This window comes from Ursus americanus, chromosome 11 (genome assembly GCF_024610735.1).
Source record: "Ursus americanus isolate L20-20 chromosome 11, mUrsAme1.1.p, whole genome shotgun sequence".
Taxonomy (NCBI): Eukaryota; Metazoa; Chordata; class Mammalia; order Carnivora; family Ursidae; genus Ursus; species Ursus americanus.
Window position 1 is genome coordinate 67,493,612 of NC_142137.1, and position 20,129 is coordinate 67,513,740.

Consider the following 20,129-nt stretch of genomic DNA (forward strand, 5'->3'; position numbering starts at 1 on the left):
AAAAGATTTAAAAGCAAAAAAAGATGAACTCCAATTTTTTATTTTGCGGGTAGATGGTACAAAAAATCTTTTAAGTATTTTTCTTAAATTTTTCTTTCTGATTATAGACTGGCTTTTGTTTCCCTCTGAGATTTTATAATTCGATATTCAGTTTTGTTGTCTTAAAATAATTCCTTGTACACCGTAGTTGTGGTTCATCTGGGGTGCATCAGAAGGATCAAAACATACAGACCTTCGTGAGGTCTGCAGTGTTCTGCAGGCAGCAGGCTACCCAGCCATCGGGTATAATCACCTCCCTCCCTCCACCCTCGGGGACCATCTCTGCGCCCAGGGTTATACTGTGGCTTCTGGGAACCCTGCTCCAGGGTCAGCTGCAAGCTCTTTCAAATTCAAAGTTCCCAATTCTGTGGGACCAGGTGTGACTCAAGAGTGATATTTAACAAGTCCCCATATAATTTTTTGTGCATTTTGAGAGCCACTGGTAAAGTAGCAAATATTATAAACTATGATGACACTTTTCCAGATCACTAATAACTTAGAGAACTGAAACTGAAAACCAATCTACTTGTTTTTTGGCATCTGCTAAGCTTATAAAGATAGTGCCCTCTTCTGGCTCCTTGCTGTGAATGCATGTTTTACTTCTGTTCTTTGTTTTTTGGGTTTTTTTTTTGCAACCATGACATTTTATTGCTTGATATTTGAGTTCAACAGCAGAAAGATGACAATACTAGTACTTTTAATACTAATATTTTTTCCAAGTTTCAGAAAGGTTAAATGTTATATATAAACAATCTGTTGTGACTTTTACTCCACGGCTAGTAATTGGGAAATAAAATAATTTAGGAAGGCCGTACCTTAAATAGCGTCTGGTAATGGTCTCAGTGATCCACGTTACACCTAACCAGGGCCACATTACGTCTCATAATCATGAAGGAAAAGAAGTTTTATCACCCCTCCCAGTAATGTGATTTAATTCTGCATGTGACTTTTTCTTCTACACCGGCAGCGTGAATATGGCCCGTCTGATTGCAGGGCTGTGAGAAGAGCCAGCAGGGCTGGCTGTGTGGGTTGGAGCACTCAGGCTCACAAATTACAAGAAGTCAGTATGAGTAAATAGGGGCGACCCTGTCGCAAAGCCCTGCCTTGATTGCCTCTCTGCTTGCTGGCTCAGTAAAGACCTCCCTCCCGTGCGATTCAGCAGTGGATTTTGCAGGGATGATTGAGGAAATCTTTCTGGAGGTTAGAGATCAAGTGCCTAGTTCACGTACTTATGTGCATGAGAGGGTCTTTATGAAATCATGTTTATTTCTCAGATACATAATTTTGTATACGCTCTTGTCTTATTTTAAAGAAAATGTGGCATCTTATCTCTTGCATATTTCCTTCTCACTACTCTCCTTCAGAGGAAAGGCAAAAGGAACACAAACCCACAGGGGGAGGTGTGGGCCCTACATGTGATTTTCCCAGCTGATTGGATTGCTCGTGTATCCCAGACAGATTTTCAGACTGGTCCGTTTAGATCAGAACAGAGACTGTCAAGTCAGATTTTATGATTCCCACGTGAAGTAAGCCCTTGACCTTCAAACCGTGGGTTCTCACCCGGTGTTTGTAGGTAATGGTCTTCTGGAGGCCGGTTCTGGAGTTTAGCTGCCTTTGATTTCATGATGCCTTTGGCTTTGTTCACAGTAGCAACTCAAAAATTGAACTGCTTCGATTGTCCAAGGTGCTTTCAATACATCAACGCAACCCAGATTTCTTTTTTCCCATATCCTAGCTCAGATGTCTCCCCAGGCCGCTAGACTATCCCTGCTGCTTTCTGAGCCCCAGTGTGCTTACCCGGACCCCTTCTGCGTCTCTGCCTCTGCCACTGTCCTCTGCACCCTCTCCCCCGCCCCCGATGATGAGGCCATGCTCGGCAGTTTACATCTGTGGTCCTGAGTTGTCATGACTACCTCCCTCTCCGCTTTTGGATTTTGATCCATTGCTTTTAACATGGAGGGGAAACTGTGATTACATGGGCCAGGTCTCAGGCTAGTCAGTATTTTATTTTACTTAATACTTCCTGCTCTGTTGGGGCTTGGCAAATTATAGCACACAGCCCAAATGTGGCCCACTGGCTGTTTATGTCAAGTTTTATTGGAACACAGTCATGCCTGCTCCTTTCTGTCTATGGCCAGCTTTGCAGTATGATGGTCGAGTGCTTGCAACAGAGATCGTATGGCTGGCAAAGCCTACACTTTTTTAACTGGACCCTTTGCAGGAAGTTCGCGGGCCTCAGCTCCGCGTGACAAGCTGGGAAACAACGGCATTTTGGTGAGTATCATTATTTCCCTGTTCATGAACAGAACGGGAAACCAAGGTGAAATCAGGGAACTGAATAGAATTTCTGAGTTGAGAATTCATGTGTTTGTTTGTCGAGACCAAATTATTGATTAGGGTAGTTTCTAGAGAGTATCTTGACCATTGGACATTGAGTTATCTCCTTGTGTAAGTACATTTTTGAAAAGACCAGACCCATACATATTCAAGTGAGAAATCATTTTGTATTTAAGAACTCCGTGCTCATCGTTTTATTGCAGTAGAATAGACATACCATAAAATTTACCATTTTACCCATTTTGAGTGTAAAGTTTAGCCGCACGAAGCACATTCACAGTGTTGTGCAGCCATCACCACCATCTGTCTCCGGGACTTTTTCACCTTGCAAAACCGAAGCTCTCTTTCCCATTAAACACTAACCATCCAGTCCTCCCTCCCCGCCAGCTCCCAGTAACCGCCATTCAGCTTTCGGGTTCTATAGTTGGACCACGCGAGGTACCCCGTGTAAGTGGAAACATCATCTATTTGTCCTTTCGTGTCTTTCTTATTTCACTTACGATGTCTTCAGGGTCCATCCAAGTTGTAGCGTGTGTCAGAGTTTTCTTCTTTTTTAAGACCAAATGAAAGTCCATTGTGTGTATCTACTGCATTTTGTTTCTCCATTCATCCCTGGGGGGCACTCGAGTGGTTTCCACATTTTGGCTGTTGTGAACAGTGTGGCCATGAACATGGGCGTGCAAATACCTGTTTGAGTTCCTGCTTTCAGTTCTTTTGTGTTTATACCCGGAAGCGGCATGGCTGGGTCACGTGGTGATTCTGAGCTTCACATCTTGAGTGACCGCCATACTCTTTTCCATAGCAGGTGCCCATTTTATGTTCCTACGAGCAACGCACAGGGTTCCAGCTTCTCCATATCCATGTGGATACTTGTTATTTTCTGTTTTTGTTTTGTTTTGTTTTTAATAATAGCCATTCTAATGGGCATGAAGTAGTATTTCATTGTGTGAGTTTTTTTTTGTTTGTTTTAACTCATTCCCTCAGTATTTATTAGGCATCTACTAGCCTGACACTTATTTTATTCTGTGTATGGATTTTGTTTTGAGATTTGATGTACACAGATATTGCAAAAAATTTACCACATAAGGTTTGTTAACACATCTTTCACCTCACACAATTACCATTTTGCCATTGTTATGGTGAGAACATTAACACTCCGCTCTTCTAGCAACTTATAAGTCACAATACAGTATGGTTAACTGTGGTCACCATGGCGACTATATATTAGAGTCCCAGAACTTATTCATCTTATAACTGGAAGTTTGTACTCTTTGGCCAATATCTCCCCACTTCCCCCACCCCCAGTCCCTGGTAACCACCACTCTACCCTCTGTTCTGAGTTCGATGTTTTTAGATTCCGCATATAAGTGAGATCATACAGTGTTTGTCTTTTTCTGTCTGACTTATTCACTTAACATAATGCCTTCAAGGTCCATCCATGTTGTTGCAAATGGCAGGATTTCTTCCTTTTTTATGGCTGACTAATATTGCTTTTATAAAAAAGATTTTATTTATTTATTTTAGAGAGAGACAAAGTGCAGGGGGAGGAGCAGAGGGAGAGGGAGAGAAATCCAAGCAGACTCTGCACCAAGCATGGAGCTCAGTTCAGGGCTTGATCTCACGTCCCCAGGATCGTGACCTGAGCTGAAACCAAGAATGGACACTCAACTGACTGTGCCACCCAGGCGCCCCAATATTCCATTTCAATATAGACCACGTTTTCTTTAACCATTCATCAGTTGAAGGACACCTAGGTTGTTTCCATGTCTTGGCTAGTGTGAGCAATGTTGCAATGAACGTGGGAGTGCAGCCATGTCTTTGAGATAGTTATTTCATCTCCTTCGGATATCTACTCAGTGTGGGATTGCTAGATCAGATGGTAGTTCCATTTTTAATTTTTTGGAGGCATCTCCACACTGTTTTCCATAGTGGCTGTATCATTGGGGTTTTGATTTACATTTCCCTAATGATTAGTGATGTTGAACATTTTTTCTGTACTTATTGGCCATTTGTATATTTTCTTGTCTATGCCCATTTAAAAAATTGGGTTATTGTTTTTGTTTCTTGAAAAAGAAGAAGAAAGCTAGAAGTTTCACACTTCCCGATTTCCAAACTTACTACAAAGCTACATTACCCCAGATGCTGTGGCATGGGCCTAGGGAGAGGTGGAGAGACCAGTAGAATAGCCTAGAGAACCCGGAAGAAACATATGTGGTCAAATGACTTTGAACAAGGGTGCCAATATCATTCAAGGGCGAAGGATCAGTCTTTTTAATAAATGGTACGGGGAAGAACTGGATGTTCACATGCGAAAGAATGAAGTTGGACCTCTGCCTAACACCATGCAAAAAATAACTCAAAATGGACAACAGACCTAAAACTGTAAAACTCTTAGAAGAAAAACATAGAAGGAAAGATGACATTGGCTTTGACGATGATTTCTTAGATGTGACGCCAAAGGCACAGGCAACAGAAAGAAAATGGACAAATGGGGCTACATCGAAATGAAAACTTATGCATCAAAGAACACTGTCAACAGAGTAAAAAGGTGGCCCATGGAAGGGAAGAAAATATTTGCAAATCATGTATCTGATAAGGGATTAATATCCAAATTCTTTAGGATGGAGGATTCCTAAAACCTACATTCAATTTTTAGAGAAAATCAAAGGACGCAAGAAGGCCATCTATATTCTGTTGTCTCAGGTCCTCGACAAAGCTGGGCCGGTTGTTCTGTTAGCTCTAAGCATATCTTTGTGGAAGAGTTACTGCCCAGCTCCTGGTGATTATTATTAACACGGAAGCCATCCAGGATTTCTGCTGATAGAATATCGGAAGCTTAATTAAGGAGAAAAAATTATTTTTCTCTTGCGACTGAGCAGAAGAGTAATGTCTCGTGGCAGAAGGACCCTGGCTGAGAGATATTTTCTGCCAACAGGATTATAAATCTACTATTATTAATTTCTGTTCTCCTGGAAGGCATTAGTTGCTGATTCACAGTTGTGCACTTTATCTTCTTTCATCCTGGGGCAGTGCCTCGGTCCCAGTGCTATTTAAGCTCAAAGCTTCTCTAAGGACAAAAATATATTTAAAAATGCCTCCGGAATCCAGCTCCAAAACCATTTATGACAGGATATCATGATTATATGCTGAGGGATTTCTAGGTCAAATTTTTTGAGACGTTTTCCATTTTACGTATGTGAGCAAAAAAATTGGTCTAAAACTTTATTGTTCCAGGGATATATTTTTTTTCCTATTTAAGAAAAAAGTCCTAAAACGTACCATAATTGTCCAACACCCCCTGGAACTCCTGGATTGATTGATTGATTTTCAATTCCTGGTTTTTTATTCATGTTTTCTAGAGTTTCAAGGATACTCAAGCGCCAGTGTGGACCAACTGTCAGGATGGTCACATACAGTTGTGCAGGTTGAGCACTGTACTAGGGAGCCACCTCTAAGGGAGTACAGTTCACATCATAGACACCCGAGACTTGTGTGTTTCTTGTGAAGATTTTTCTGGAAGAATCAGCAGAATGTGTTGTTCTAACAAAATCCTGTACTCCTAGGGGTAGACAAAAGTATCTTGAGGAAGGGGCACATTTGCATCATTTGCAGGGAGGCTCCGTGTGGGGTGGCCCCACCTGTCTTTTGCTTTGGGTCACACCTGGAATTCCGGAGTGTGGTTTCCTGTCTAGAATGCTGCTCCCCGTCTAGCGGCCCCAGCAGAGAGGTGGCCATGGGCCAGGCCACCCTCCTGTTTGATGGTCTGTTAGCTCTCCGCCCCCACGCCCCGGACCCGACATAGCTGTATGGTTGTGTATGACTTTTTTAACAAAGGGCTGCTGTGGGGACTTACGGTCTAGCAGGGGAAGTTAATGGTGATGTCTCGGGAGAAGAATAACCCACACAGATCCCGGAGTTCAGGACTTGAGGCTGCTTGGCCACTGGACCACGTGGTTTGCCGGGTTGGCAGCGTTGCACCGGGCGTTCCATGGAGGCTGCTCTGTGCCCATGTCACCCAAGCGGGAAGAGTTTGGGTAGCAGGGCCTGGCAGCTGCTGCTGGCCTGTGGTCAGGGCGCTGGTAGGCTGGCCGTTACGGTCCTCGACTGGCGGGCCAATGGAGCCCAGCTAAGATGGGCATCCGTGCTCTAGGAGTTTTTGTGAGCCCCTGAAATAAGGTGTCTCATCCCTATTCTTTTTAGATTGAGAAGCAGTGCGTAGATAGATAGTGACTGGTCGCAGACATGCGTGTGTCAGCTGCAGGACCGGTGTTGGATCCAGAAACCACAGCCGTGCTCTGTGCTGTGCACGGATCCGTGCAGCACCGTGAGCTCCGGCGTGTGAGCAGAGCTGTGAAGTGCTCCTGTGGTTTCTACACAGTGGGTGTGAATGAACGCGTGAGTCACGTGGAAGCCAGGTTGTGAAAAAAGGGTGACCCTCTTTTTCTTTTTAAAGATTCATTTATTTATTTTAGAAAGAGAGCGTGCAACTGAGTGTGAGAGGTGGGGGAGGGACAGAGGAGGAGAGAATCTCACGCAGACTTCACCTTGAGCACGGAGCCCTACGTGGGGCTCGAGCTCACGACCCTGAGATCACGACCTGGGCCAAAATCAAAGAGCTGGACGCTTAACCGACTGCGCCACCAGGCACCCTGACGACCTTCTTTTCATACATATTTGGTCGTCCGGCTCGAATGAGGAGGTGATACTTCTTGTTAAAATAGTTCGGGTTGCTGCTGTTGTAATTATAGCCCCAGCCCCGCACGGCAAAGCCTCTGCTGGTGGTGGCAACACTGAGATGACTAAGACGAGACCTGTGTCCTCGGAGTGCTCACCGTCCGGGGTGGGGGGGGGGACAGCGGCACGATGTGCACACGGTTACAGTGCAGTCAGGGGAGTGTTAGTGAGCTGTGCACGGCCATCTGGGGGGACACGCTCAGGATCCCAGGTAGTAAACCCTGGCAGGGGCGCGGAAGCACATGGGCAAGGAGCATGGAAGGACAGTCTAGCGGGCGCCAGGCATCCTCACCAGGACCTCCGAATGGGGCGGGCAACACATACTCCCAATGGCTGAAGGTGACCCTGGAGCGGCAGCAGGGGCTAAAGAACAAGGGGCCCTGAAGGTCCTTTCCTCGGACTGTTGCAGCAAACACTGCCGAGTACCGATGGCTTCAACCAGCAGAAATCTGTTGTTGTCTCACCGTTCTGGGGGCTGGAAGTCCAAAATCCAGGGTCAGGGGGCCACACTTCCTCTGCCAGCACCAGGGGCGGGTCTTTCCCTGCCTCTCGTGGCTTTGGTTGGTTCTCCGCTGTCCTTGGCAGCCGTTGGCTGGTGGACACATCGCTCCAGTCTCTGCTTCTGCTGTCACATGGCCGTGGTCATGTCGTCTTCCCTGTGTGTGTGTCCACCTCTGTGTCCAGATTTTCCCTAAGGACACCAGTCCTATTGCGTCAGGGCCCATCCCCACGACCTCCCCTTAGCTTTCTCTGCGAAGACTCTCCAAATGTCACAGTCACAGGTGCTAAAGATTAGGACTTCGGGGCACCCAGGTGGCTCAGTCAGTTAAGCGTCTGACTCTTGATTTCAGCTCAGATCATGATCTTAGGGTTGTGGGATTGAGCCCTGTGTCAGCCTCTGTGCTCGGCGGGGAGTCTGCTTGAAGATTCTCTCCCTCTGCCCCTCCCCCGTCTAAAATCAATAAATCTTAAAAAAAAAGAAAAAAAGATTAGGACTTCAACATGTCTTTTCAGGGGATACAACTCAACACATAGCAGCCTCGGATGGCGGTGGAGGAAGTTCATTCACTGTCTGTTGTATCCTTGTAGACAGCTGCAAGCAAAGGACGGCAGCTCCTGTGCTCTGACCGGGGGCTGCAGGGGAAGGGGGCAGCCTAGGAGAGGAGGAGCCCGAGGGGGGCAGGCAGGTGCTGCTGGCACCCTCGCTGCCTGGCCCCTCTGCCACCCAGGACCGTCACACCCAAGGCTGGATGCCCCAACCCCGGAGCACAGGCTTGGTTCCTTGATTTAAGCAGCGCAGGGTACACAGGACAACTAGAAAGCTTGTCTAAAATGAAGAAATCTGAGTTTTCAGGGAGTCGGCCATTGGTTTCTAAGTGGTTGCTTCTCCCCTTTTTATTGTGAACATTTTCCCACTTGAGCAAAGCAGACAGAATGGTAGACCCCCGCGTGCCAGTCACCGCTCCACCCTATCTTGCGTGTGTCTGGCTTTGTAGGCAAGTCAGGGTGCAAAAGGCAGCTTTGTCATTTGGACACGGGGACTTTGGGCCTATTACATAATGTCCCTGAGCCTCGGTTTTCGTTGATAAAATTGAGATGACACCTGGCAACAACCCAAGAAGCAAAGGCCCATGGAGCACCCAGCACAGCGCAGTCAGCTGCTGACCGTGCCTTCTTGAAAGTGAGCTGGAAGCCTAGGCTCCGGCCCCGACCCACAGCTTCTCCCCCGCCGAGCCTCTGGCCCAAGGAGGCAGCCAGAGCCGCACAGCGGGGGCCACTGCTTCCAACACCTCACCTCCCAGGACACCGAGAGGGCGTCTTTTTATCAGCATTTCCTCCCCGTGGTTACCTACATTGTTATTTTTTTCACAGACAGGGGGAGGAGGGAGCGGATGGGGAGAGAGAATCTCAAGCAGACTCTGTGCTCAGCGTGGAGCCCAATGTGGGGCTCAGTCCCAGGACCCTGAGATCATGACCTGAGCCCAAATCAGGAGCTGGACACCCAACGGGCTGAGCCACCCAGGCGCCCCCTTACACACATTTTTATGTTAACGGAAAGTCAATGGTACTTTTTAAGGAAGCCTCTGATAAACAGCTGAGGGAAGAGAGGAAGAGGTAACACGGGAATAAACATGGAAGTAAACAGGGGAGCTGGACCCAGCCTCAGGGCAGCGCTTCCCATACTGCAGTGAACAGACCTCGATTCTGTGCCACAGGGCTGGGCCTGGGACTCTGCATTGCTGACAAGCTCCCAGCTGAGGCTGCAGCGGCCAGCGCTGCGCACACTCGGAGTAGCAAGGACATGGGGGTGCAGTAGGACCCAAGGGCCAAAACTATCCCTCTGCCCGTTTTTCTATGTCCTGTGAGTTAAGAATGAGTTTTACATTTTTGAATGGTCAAGAGTTGTAACCCATAAAAAAGCTATGAAATTCAAATTTCAATGTTCATCAAGTTTTATTGGGGCACAGACATGCCCACTCTTTATTTTTTATTTTTTATTTAAATTCAAGTAATTAACATATAGCATGTTATTAGTTTCAGAGGTAGAGTTTAGTGATTCATCAGTTGCATGTAACGCCCAGTGCTCATTCCATCAAGTGCCCTCCTCAGTGCCTACCACCCAGTTACCCCACCCCTTACCCACCTCCCCTCCAGCAACCATAATATTTGTGTATGGCTGCTGTCACAGGGGCAGAGGACAGAGACTGCCTGGAGCCTAGATTACTTACTTGGCCTCTACAGAGAGGGTTTGCAGAGCCCACAGCGCAGCCGGCCAGACCTGATGCGGCCAGCAGGGGGCAGCAGAGAGCCGTCAGTGGCCAGGCCGTCCCTGGGACTGCAGGAGGGGTATTGGGAAATGTGGTGTAGGGGGACTAAGCCGAAGTCCAAGATGGAGACGGCGAGCTGAGGGGGAAATGCCCAGGTAGTGGGTGCTAGGAGATGAGGTGGGGGTAAGTGTGAGTAAGCAGACAATGTCTGGGGCAGCAGGGCTGTAAGAAGAGCCTGCAGGGAGGGAAAGCGGGCAGGAGAGGTGGGCCCAGGGAGGGTGTGGAGGGAGGCCCAGGGACGCTGTGTGGGGCTTGGACTTTGGGCAATGGCAGTAGCGAGTCCCTGAAGGGCTTTAGGCAGTAGAATGATAGCATCGAGGGTGGTGGGGGGCGCTGTAAGTGGTGGCTGTGCCTTGGGGACACTGTGACCACAATTCAGGGACAAGATGCTGAGGGTCTGAGCAGGCAGGCAGCAGGAAGGAAGGGAGCCCGCAGCCGTGGTGAGCGACCGGGCCGACCCCCAGGAGGGCTCAGAACTTACTGTCCCTTGGGTTCTGCGTTTTCACCCAGGACACCCTGGATCAACAGTTGTCACTCATTTTTCTTTTTCTTCGCCTTGTTTTCTCTGCTTTCATGACAACCGACCGTGGTGCAGTTCGGGCGGTTCTCTTTCTCTTCTGGCCTCACTGTTTTCTTTCCAGTGGCTCTTGCGCAGACGTGGGCTTCCGGCCATTCCAAGCTGATCCCGCTGGTGCAGCTCTCGGCCTTTGGGGCAGTCTTTCTGATCTGCCTTAGAGAAGCGTTTCTTAATGGGGGAGGGGGCTCACAGACTCCTTTGAGGATCTGGTGAACACCATCACGGACACCCCCCCTCAAATGCACACAGACAGGGAGACTCAGAGTTGGACCGATGCGTTCAGGGCTCACACACTCCCTGACGCCAGCTCCCATTAAGAAGCCCTCCCCTGGGGGCAGCACAGCTGGAGGGGGGTGGTCAGCTGCCTCCCGGCTTTAGGGTTTGGGCCTTGATATCAGAGCCGCTTGCCTTGCCCCTCCCAAAGTCCTCCCTGCCCTGCTTCTTGTCTTATGGAGATGATGTGAATGTGTAAGTCTTTCTTTGGAATGGATTAAACCCTTTGCACACACAGGACAGGAGCCGGAGGGCACGGCAGGTGTGGTTCTGGGGTTGGGGGTTGGGCAGTGCGGTGCCCAGTGGGGCAGACTAACTCCTTCCTGTGCACGGGGCCAGGAAACACGGTGTTCACACAACTATGGACATGTAGCGTTCTATTTTTGGGGTCTTAATACATCATAAAACTCCCCTTGCCTTGAAACAAAAAGAGTACTATGTCAGAAGCAGTCTTATTTAGGAAATTATTAGCCTCTATAACTAGAAATAAGTAGATTACATTTTTTAACAGATTAATTTAATCTCCATAACAAGGAATGTTTAAAGGAATATAGTCATGCTATTATTAAATGTTTCCAAAGGACAAATGGAAGCTTGGAAGCTTGGACTGCTTTTCAAATTTTCCAGATTTAGAAAATCTAACCCTACGTCAATTCTTAATAAAAGCAGTCGTTCCCAGCAAGTACGTGCGTGTGTGTGTTTATGGATGCATTTTTAACAACTTCTGTGGGATGTAGTTTATAGAACATTCACGTCATTTGTTTTTTTTAACATATATTTTTAACATATTATTTAATTATGTTTAGCAAATTGACAGAGTGGTGCGACCATCACCACAGTGACCTTTAGAGCACTTCTGTCACCCCAAGATGGCCTTTTACTTTTTAATGGCAACAAGTGATATTAGAAAAGTAATTTTAATTGATTGCTTCCTGTGTTTGCATCACCAAGGTTGTCTTCTTACTAATGAGTGACCTTTACTGGTATCTCTTCCAGGCAAACACGGGACGGCTGGAGCTAAGCTCTTGCAATCTTATCAGCAGCTGAGGTGAGCGCTGGGCGAGGGCAGACCGTCCTGGCCGCTCCAGGCCTGGGGAACAAAGGGCGCTGAAAGAACTTCTAGATCTCTTGACTTTCAGACGTGGCTGCTCTGGAATGTGACTTTTTTTTTTTTTTTTTTTTTTAATGATAAAGTGCCTGGAAAAGATTGAAACAGAGATTTTTCCAGACTCTTAGGAAGAGCCTTCTGGGGAGCTAGCAGAGCATTTTCTCAGTAAAGGTTTTACTTCCTAAGTTCTCCTGAAATGTGGTAAGAAAATGAAATACTATTTTTGAGGGCATTTTAAATGAAATTCTAAACCAAGCATTTCGCTTTTATGAATGATTCCTATCTCCAACGTCATGCCCGCTGCCTGACATCTCACAGACGTCCGTGGAATAAAATTGGCAGCAGTGAGGAATGGTCTGAGAGGTGCTAACTTCTTCTTCTTCTTCTTTTTTAAGATTTTATTTATTTATTTATTTATTTGAGAGAGAGTGAGAGAGCAGAAGCAGGGGAGAGGGAGAAGCAGCCTCCCTCCCGGGCAAGGAGCCCGATGCAGGCTCGATCCCAGGAGTCTGGGGTCATGACCTGAGCCAAAGGCAGCCGCTTAACTGACTGAGCCACCCAGGCACCCCAAGATGCTAACTTCTTGCTACAAAATCCTACACACCTAACACTCTTGAAGCCGGCAACAATTCACTCACCCGACTGCACCAAATATATTAAAGTATTACTGAAAGCTCCCCACCCAGCTATTTGGGGGGGGTTCATTAGGAGATTTTCCAGTCTTAAGACTTCATTTTTTTTTTCTTTTTAAGATTTTATTTACTTAGAGAGAGTGAGTGAGCAGGCATGAGCATGGGGGAGAGGGAGAGGGAGAAGCAGACTCCCCGCTGAGCAGGGAGCCCGACACGGGGGCTCAATCCAGGACCCTGGGATCATGACCTGAGCCCAACAGACTGAGCCCCCCAGGAGCCCCTCCCCCATCGACTTCAGATTCTTCTCATGCTTGATTTTGGCCCCCACCGTGTTTTGGCCCTTCCGTGGGTGGGTTTCGGCTGAGAGAATGCGGACATCCCCAGGGGACATGCGTTTGGTCTGGGCTCCGGGCTCCGGAGCAGCGGGGCTACTACAGACGACACACAGGGAGCGCAGGGCCGGGGCGCAGGGCTGGGGGTGCAGGGCAGGGCAGCGGGGGGCTCATCTGCCGTGTCTGATGCCGGGAAATAACGCCCTGCCTAGACAAGCAGATCACACAGGGCTGCCCGGTCCTCCTCTAAAATGTGAGGAAGTAAAGGGGGAAAAAAAGTTCGGAGAACTTGAACGATGGGATGATGGCGAGTCCTGTGTATTCGTAAGACAAACAGTTGGCTCGTTCATAACCCGTTTCTTATTCCTGTATTTTTTCTTGGCAGCAAAATTTCGGTGGTTCCTCCTACCCCACCTCCTCTGAGCGAAAGCCAGTGCAGTCACAGCTCTCACAGGGTAAGGTGTTGCTCTGTGGGCCTCCCTGGGGAAGGGGAAGCGGGAGACGAGTAGAGGAGGAAGGGAGTCAGAGCGAAGGGACCCACCTGTGGCTGCAGCAGGCCATGGAGGGGGGCAGAGAAGGGAGGCCCGAAGTGCGGGGTGCCCCGTGTCTGTGCTCCCGCCATGCTTTGGGGGCCATGGGATCATGTGCATTAACAATGACTCACCTGTCTGCCCCCCACTTCATCTGTACCCCATCCCCACCTGCACCCCACATCCTCACCTGTGCTCCACATCCCTGCCTGTGCCCCACGTCCTCACCTGCACTCTGTCCCCACCTGCACCTGTATGCTCACCTGTACTCCACATCCTCGCTTACACCCCACATCCCTACCACTTTACTCTGGTCATTTTGTTGGCTGTCTTCCCTCTCTGGGCGCTGTGCTCTTGAATGTGGGGGTCTGAACAGGCTGCAGTGTGTCGGGGGTCTCTGGGGATATAAAGAGAAATAAATACAGGTTGATTCACAGGTGTGTGATTCATAGGTGTGGGGGTGCCTGGGGTATGTGTGTGTGTGTGTGTGTGTGTGTGTGTGTGTGTGTATCCTTTGAGTATTTATAGATGCAAACATGAAATAGACCAGGACCATTTCTGCCACAGAAATTAGTGGTGTCATCTTAGGGGAGTTACCTGGGTCCCCACTTGGGAGGTGGATATAATTATACTCCTCTGGCTTGCCTCCCGTGGCTGGTGTGAGAAATTAATGAAATTATGTCTGTGCTGGTACTTGGAAACTGTAACATGCCATGAAAACACATGGTGGAATGTGTTTGGAATGACCTTCAAAATTCTGCTCCACATTCTCCTTGAGATTCTAAATCCTCTGAAGTTGTCCCAGCGCGGATGTGCTCAGGACATATTTCCTGGATGGATGGAGGGAGGGAGGGAGGGAGGGAGAGGTAGAAGGAGGGAGGGATGGAGGGGTAGAGGGAGAGAAGAGTGGGCAGAGAGGGGGAGGGTGAGATGAATGAGGGATGAATAGATGGATGGAGGGATGGAGGGGTGGATAAATGGAGGAATGGATGGATGGAAGGATGGAGGGAGGGAGGGATGGATGGACAGATGAAAGGAGGCATGGAGGGGTGGGGGGAGGGATGGAAGGATGGGACTTGAAGTGGAAAGTGACCTCCTTTCTGTATTTTGCTTCCTTTTTCTTCTCTCTCCTGCTTAGAGGGTGGAACGAACTCTGGCTCCAGGCTCGTGCTCTGAGCCTGGTACTGCTGTTGGCCACTGTGTCATGCGCCTTCTGCTGGTGACACCCTCCCGGCATGGAGTTGGGGCGGGGCCGTACAGGAACTGGTTAGGGAGGCAGGAGTCTACCTGAGCTAGTCTGAGCCAGCGAAGTGTCGGTCATTATTCCCAAGAGGGAGTTGTTACCATGTCAGCACCCCTGCTGATGCCCCTTCCTGAAATGCGGGTGTCGAACCTCAGAGGAAGGAAGCTGAGTAAGAGGTCCCTCCCACCTGAGAGGATAGTGCCCTTCCCCCTCCAGACGTGCACGCACACACACACCTGCACACACCCGGAGCACGCGCGCTCGGCTCACACCTGCCGTGTTTGGGGATTGGCAGCCTGGAGGCTTCTGGGGCAGACACAAGTCTTCAAACGTAACTCTCATTCTTTCTCCTCTGTCTCTGTTTTAGTTACAGGAACTTGGTCAGTTTAAAGGATTTAATAAATCCGTGGAAAATTTGTTTCTGTCTGTTACCACCCACATGAAAAGTAAGTGGATGCCTCTCCGTGTGTTCTCCCCACCACCAGCCAGGCCAGCCAAGCCCACCGGCCAAGGGGACCTGTGTCTCCAGCTCCTGGGGAGAGCCACAGCCCCGGCCCTTCATCCCTCCACCCACAGAGCAGGCCTCTGGTTTCCTGGGGGAAGAGACCCCCTTCAGCTCACTGGACGGGCTCAGTTTACCCCACTGCTGCCCAGACCTGCCAGAGCTCAGCGCATGGTGGGAAGGAACCGGCGCGGACCTGGCAGCCAGTCGGGCAGCCGTCGCAGCCTCTCCCAAGGCCCCACAAAGACAGTGGGGTGGGACGGCTGCCATCATTGAGATCTGGGAGCTTTCAGACCAGGCAGGGCCCAGCGTCTGTCATTGCATGGAACTGCTTGTCCGTTCTTCCTTCCGTCTTGGTCAATTTATCTTCTTCAATGGGCAGTGATCGTGTGATTTGCAGACCTAAGGAACCCGGAACTACCACTGCTTAGAATCTTGCCTCTTTCAATGTTCTTTCTGCTCAGATATTCTTGCCCGTTAATCTTAAACTGCAAACCCCAGAGAATAGCCCTCGAGCAGGCCTGCGACGGTGCCCAGAGCAGGTCCCAGGTGGGGTCAGGGGTCTCAGCACCCACTCCCTTTCACGGTGCTTCTGTTTGGCTTCTACCCAAGCTGGTGCACGTGGATGGGCTCAGTGTTCTCCCTCGGCCTCGAGACAGTCTTATTCCTTGATTTTAATTCGCCCTCTGTGTTCCCCACGAGCCCTTCTGAGCTGCATTGTGACAACTGAAATCAAAGCACCACTTTTCAGACAAGCAGAACGGTGACCATTTCCTGAGTCTGTCCCCCTCTGCTTCAGAAGGACGAAGCAGCCGAATTTCATGCCACCTGCTTGCTAATGGTGCTCGGAGGTTCCAGGTCACCCCATTAGTCTGCCGGCCTTTTGGACGACAGCCGCCCTCCGTGTGCACCAGGCTTGGACACGGGTTTCCAGCCCTAACAGCTGCCTGAACTCTGAGCAGCTGGCTCGGTTCCTGTGGCCGCTCTTCTTGTCGAAACTTCTCAGCGTCTTTCTAGAAGCACAGCCTCTACCTAAATCCACGCGGCTTATGTGAATCCCCTCCCACCGCTGTATTCTGGAATCCTGCCTCAGCGTTAATTCTGACCTGGTAATCCCTCAGCCAGACAGCCAGGGAGGCAGGACACACGTTTCATCTTGTCCCAGGTCACACTCGCCCTCCAACACATGCTGGGACCCACACATGGGTACGCTCAGGTAGCTTACGTGCCCACAGTCTCACATGTTTGAGACTTGCCAGTTTAATGCCTCGATTGTTACGATGATGCCGTCAGTTTCAATCAGCAGACCCAGGTGGACAGCCGGGGCGATCCCTGGGGGAGCGGGATTCAAAAGAGCAGAGCAGCACCTCATCTCTGCCACAGGACACTGATTGGACCCCTTCACCTGCGCCCCCTCCCTGCATCTTCAGGCTCTAGTGCTTCACGGATGCTGAAACCTCAGCCCAGAGGCAGGGGTGAAAAATCCAGCTTTCTGGGCCCCTGGGAGGGATGGTCTGCCAGCACCTCTCCCAGGTGCTCCGGCAGCTTCGGGAAAGGACACAGACTACACACCCTTTGTCCTGTCCCTGCCTCAGGGTGCGCAGCAGCGTGGGGCTGACTCATGTTTCTTCAGGTCCGGAGCTGCCAGGCTCATGGCCCTCTTGATCCTTTGTGTGGCCTGGTTCCTGCAGAAGTGGTGCAGGGGACAGCCGCCTTCTGGTGTCCCCTGGGGTCTGGGGGGGACGGCTGGAGGGGACCTTGGCCTGAAGACTGTGGGGAGCCGCCCCAGGGCTACAACCTCTGGCAGCTGATGTTGCCCAAGGAAGCCAATCCAGTTGGAAGAAATGACCAATTCCAGCCCTTTCTATTACGGCTGCATTTCTAGGAGATTCCAGCAGTCTGGCCCTCCTTCCAAGGGGAGGAGGAAGTAAGAACGTTGATTTTCTTCGCTTCAGGGCCCTTCTGTGCTGTTTGCTGTCACTTTCCCTTTTCACCCGGTAATGGCCATTCCAAACCCCATCGTGAGATGCCGAATTGCTTGGGAGGCACCCCGCCCCCCCCGCCGCCTCGTCTGTGAGCATAAAGGGACCAGATGAAGGCACAGGCTTTGGAGCGAGTGCCACACAGATGGCAGGGGGAGGACACCGTCCCCCAAGGGGGCTTCACCTCCTGGGGCTCCCCCACCCTTCATAGCAGGGCTGGGGTTTGGCTATAGGAGGAGTTCAAGTTCACGGTCAGCTTTGAGGGCCTGGTGTGTGCTGGGACCCTGCTAGCTTCCAGGCACAGAAAGATGTGCCACGGTTTCCGGAGGGTAGACCTGGGGGCAGTGTGGACAGCAGTGCTCTTAGACAGGAGAGGTCCCACACATCCTGGTGGGGTCCTGGGGGGCAAGTGAGGTTCTCCTCTAGAGAAGAGAGACGCTCTGCTGACGTTCGCCCTGGCAGCCTGTGCGGGGGATGCCTAAGAAGCAGCGTCTCAGGAGCCGATCCGCAGACGGGCTGCTCCCGAGCCAGGCTGCCCTGTGTGCTGACTGCAGGTGGCTGTGGAAATGCGGCCTTTCAAACGAAAAGGGTGAAATACACACCAGATTCTGGAAACTTCGTGTTAAAAAAAAGAAGTTAAAAATTTCATTAATTGTACAGCACAGGGAAAACAGTAATATTGAAACAGTCTTACATGGGGAAGGATGGTACCTAGACTTAGTGGGGTGATCATTTCATAATGTGACCCGGAAACTAGGAAGTGTTGTGTGTCCATTGCGCAATTAAAAATTTCATTAATTTTCATATTGATTATATATTTTAACAATATTTTGGATATATTGTGTTACATGAAACAGTGTTATAATCAATTTTACCTGTTTCTTTTTTAAATGTGCCTACTAGAAAATTTGAAAGGGCATACATGAGCCATATTATTATCTGTTGGAAAGCGCTGGTCTAAAGATAGTTTCGAGGTCATCTTTGAGAGAGACAAGGACCCCATGGAAAAGGGAAGACATTTTTGGAAGACAAGAGCATCACTGAGGTGTTTTGCTTCCTTCTGTGTGTGGGTTCCTTCCTTCTCACTTTATTCACCTTTATTCTCGACCACTATTACACTGCAAAAAAAAGTTGTATATCCAGGGTTTGCCTATTAAAATAACTGTAGGGGTATCCTGAAGTTACTTCCACCTGTCTTCAAAGGGTCCCGAGAGATGGTATTTAGTTATAAGTCTTTGGAAGCCACCCCTAAAAAGTTGGCTGTGTGGCTAGGCTGCCCTTTTTGTGCTTAGACAACCGGGTGCTCACGGTGTGTGGTCCAGGGTGCAGAGTAACTTGGCCAGAAGACCTCCCTGTCACTCCCGCCCTCTCACTCCCGTCCTGACAGCGGCTCTGCCCACAGAAGCATGGGGCCACAGAGTCACCTTTTGGGAATCCAGCTCCCCTGTCCTGTGCGTGGTGCGGTGTGGCCCGCGTCAGCATGTGGTGTCTGGAGACGCTCGCCCTGGCCCCAGAGCTGGGGGCTGGATGTGCCATCCTCCCCATGCTGCAAGCCTAGCCTTGGGAGACCTTGGGGGCTTCTCGGGGTGTGGTTGCAGGGAATCCCAGAGGAGGGCCCCACGAGACTGTCAAAGCTGTGTGCTCCCACCTGTCATCCGTTGTATTTGTTTTCTAGAGCTTTCCAAGTCCCAGAATGACATGACCTCTGACAAGCAACTCCTAGCCACGGGTCCCAGGCAGTGTGCTAGCCGGACGGAGAGAAGGAGCCAGTCTGACACTGCCATCAACGTCACCACCAGGGTATTCCCCCAGGCCACCGGCCGTCATGAGAGCTACTTCTAGCCCATTTCCTCTATAGATTTAGTTTTCCTCTTATTTGATAGCACCACATTAAGCAGTCTGAAAAAACCCGCATAATTATAAACGCCTCTCTATTGGGAAAGCCAGGCCAACTGACGGTCAAATTTCAGGGTGGATTTGGAAAACAGTTGAGAGCAGGGAAAAGAAAACTTCAGCCTGATCCCGAGCCCCTGGGGCTTCTGGGTGGCCACTGGAGCTCCCTGCTGGCTTCAAGGCCACCCCAAAGGCAAGGGCCCACCTGCAGGGCCGAGATGGGCCAGGTGATTCCTGCGGTCAAAGACCCTCATGGAGGGTCAAGAGGTGGTCCTACTTCCAACAACCTCCAGTTAAAATCCGTCCTGGTCTCTGATGGAAACCACTACAAACATAGATGCTGCGTGACCACGGGCAATCACGAGGGGGTGCTCCAGCTATCTCAACCACGAGCGAGCGCACCTAATAAAGGCTTTTAAGGAAATAATTTCTTTGGCTTTCCACCAGGATCAACCAAGTCTGAAGCAGGAGAGAAAGTGATTTTAGAATCAGGACACTGGGTTCTGGTCTAGCCGAGGTGACCTGGCTAGGGCAGGTGCCACCACCTGGCTGTCGACAGGGTCAGTAGGACCACTCTGGTTGGCCAGACAGAACAGGTGCCCCTTCACTGCAGCTGGGAGCGCCCCTCAGGATGTCCCCAGGTTAGCCCCACCCTCCTGCTGGAACTTCCCCACACAATCTGGAGGTTTCAGATTCTGCCTCCATCTGTGACCCTTTACCTTGGGCCTGTCCCATGAACTGGAGCCTTGATCCGCTCTTGGCGAAATGATGATAATACTCGTTCTGCCCAAGGCGCAGGCTGCTGGTAAAGATCGCCCGAGATAATACAGTATCTAAATTGCTACCTAAGCCATCTAAATATACTATCTCAATTGCCAGTCTTTCTTACTCTGTGCCAGACTCCACTCAAGACTTTCCCTGGATCATTTCATTTTATCCTCACGCCACCCCCGTGAACCATGCATTGCATTTGGCCCTGTTTTGCATTTAGGGAAACTGAGGCTTAGCGTGATTATGTCACATGGCCGGGGTTACATAACCAGAAAGTGGTGGGCGGTCTTGGTTTGGAGGCTGAACTCTGGAGCAGCTGTTCTCGAGTTTAATGTGTGTGTGAGTCAC

General features: G+C 49.8%; 1 protein-coding gene across 5 annotated transcripts in view; it reads left to right on the top strand.

The window, feature by feature from the left end:
* Positions 1-20,129, top strand: part of SYTL3 (synaptotagmin like 3) — an 88,165-nt gene that overhangs the window by 40,664 nt on the left and 27,372 nt on the right. For 2 of the 5 annotated variants that reach the window (XM_045805427.2, XM_045805428.2), the window contains 4 exons: positions 11,785-11,836; positions 13,246-13,315; positions 15,001-15,079; positions 18,793-18,917. In XM_045805427.2, the coding sequence (XP_045661383.2) occupies positions 11,785-11,836; positions 13,246-13,315; positions 15,001-15,079; positions 18,793-18,917 (326 nt within the window). Of the gene's footprint in view, positions 1-9,982; positions 10,062-11,784; positions 11,837-12,023; positions 12,098-13,245; positions 13,316-15,000; positions 15,080-18,792; positions 18,918-20,129 lie in introns of those variants that run through there. The other 3 variants (XM_045805431.2, XM_045805430.2, XM_045805429.2) reach the window with 3 other exon arrangements.